This window comes from Myotis brandtii, unplaced genomic scaffold (assembly GCF_000412655.1).
Source record: "Myotis brandtii unplaced genomic scaffold, ASM41265v1 scaffold915, whole genome shotgun sequence".
NCBI classification, from domain to species: Eukaryota; Metazoa; Chordata; class Mammalia; order Chiroptera; family Vespertilionidae; genus Myotis; species Myotis brandtii.
This window is the reverse complement of record NW_005371769.1, coordinates 1,199,787-1,201,039: the sequence shown is the minus strand read 5'-3', so window position 1 is coordinate 1,201,039 and position 1,253 is coordinate 1,199,787. Positions and strand designations below refer to the sequence as shown.

At 67.5% G+C, this 1,253-nt stretch overlaps 1 protein-coding gene across 1 annotated transcript in view; it reads left to right on the top strand.

The window, feature by feature from the left end:
* SLCO4A1 (solute carrier organic anion transporter family, member 4A1) overlaps positions 1-1,253 on the top strand; it is an 11,287-nt gene that overhangs the window by 6,834 nt on the left and 3,200 nt on the right. The window contains 1 exon segment of the mRNA XM_014532772.1: positions 971-1,247. Within this exon segment, the coding sequence (XP_014388258.1) occupies positions 971-1,247 (277 nt within the window).

Genomic DNA, 1,253 nt, shown 5'->3' with positions numbered 1-1,253 from the left:
GGAGCCGCCTGCCCTCCTGGCGGGGGCCCTCTCTAGCTGGGAGGGCCGGGGTGGGCTCCAGCTTGCCGGCACCTCCCACTCACCACCCAGGACCTCGGCGTGCATCAGCCCCCTGAGCTAGGCACCAGTGTCTGGGGCCTCAGAGGGCCCTCCCGGCCGCAGGCGCTCTGGCCAGAGCAGGCAGCCTCCCAGGAGAGTGTGGCTCCTCCTCAGAAGCCTCCTCCCACTGCTGCCCATGGGGCAGCCTCCACCTGGCTGAGAAGACGCCTGGCGGGGCGGCGGGGGGGGCGGTCATAGGGCACAAGGTCAGCCACGAGTGCAAGATGGGGAGCAGCTGAGCAGCACCCAGGCCACTCCCACCGTGCACCTCTCAGGTTTCCATTCCCAACATGTGGGGGAGCCATCAGATTAGGGGACCTCACCCCCTTCCTCTGACTAACGCCACCTCTCAGCCGGCTCCACATATCCAGACCCCCACCCACAACCGCCTCCCTTCCCCACAGGGCCCCTCTCCCTGCACTGACGCCCCTGGAACAGCCATGTCCTCTGGAACCCCCTCTCCCACCCCCAGAGCTGGTTTTGGTCAGTGCTGGGGAGATGGGCCCCCTGAGCCCCGAGGGCTTTCAGGTTGCCCACTGCCCCTTGGAGCCCCCACTCCCATCACCTAATCTCAACTTCACACTGAATGCCAGGGCCACAGGCTTCCAATGGCCCCCGCGTTTGGACTGGGCAGAGGCCGTGGGTGGGCAAGCGCCGTGGACCTCTGCTCCTCCCCAGTGGCAGGGAGCAGCAGAGAGCGCTGGTCAGGCCCCGGCCACTGCGAGCCCAGCGCTGCCATCTGGACAGGGATGGCTCTGCACCTCCGTTCCCCCACCTGTAAAGTAGGGGTAATAAGACGCGGCAGGATCAGGGCCCACCGCAGGCTCCCAGGACATCCCGAGCCCTGGCTGAGCCCGCCCCCCTCTCACAGGGTACCTGGTGGTGCCGGCGGGTGGGGGCGGCACCTTCCTGGGCGGCTTCTTTGTGAACAAGCTGAAGCTCCGTGGCTCGAGCATCATCAAGTTCTGCCTGACCTGCTCCCTGACCAGCCTGCTGGCCATCCTGGTCTTCTTTGCGCACTGCCCCAACGTGCCCATGGCGGGCGTGACGGCCCATCACAACGGCAGGTAAGGGCCCTGCGCTCCAGTTGGGGTTCACGGCGAGGCCACCCGGCACTGGCTGCCGCCCACCACCCGCGTCTCCCACCTGCACCC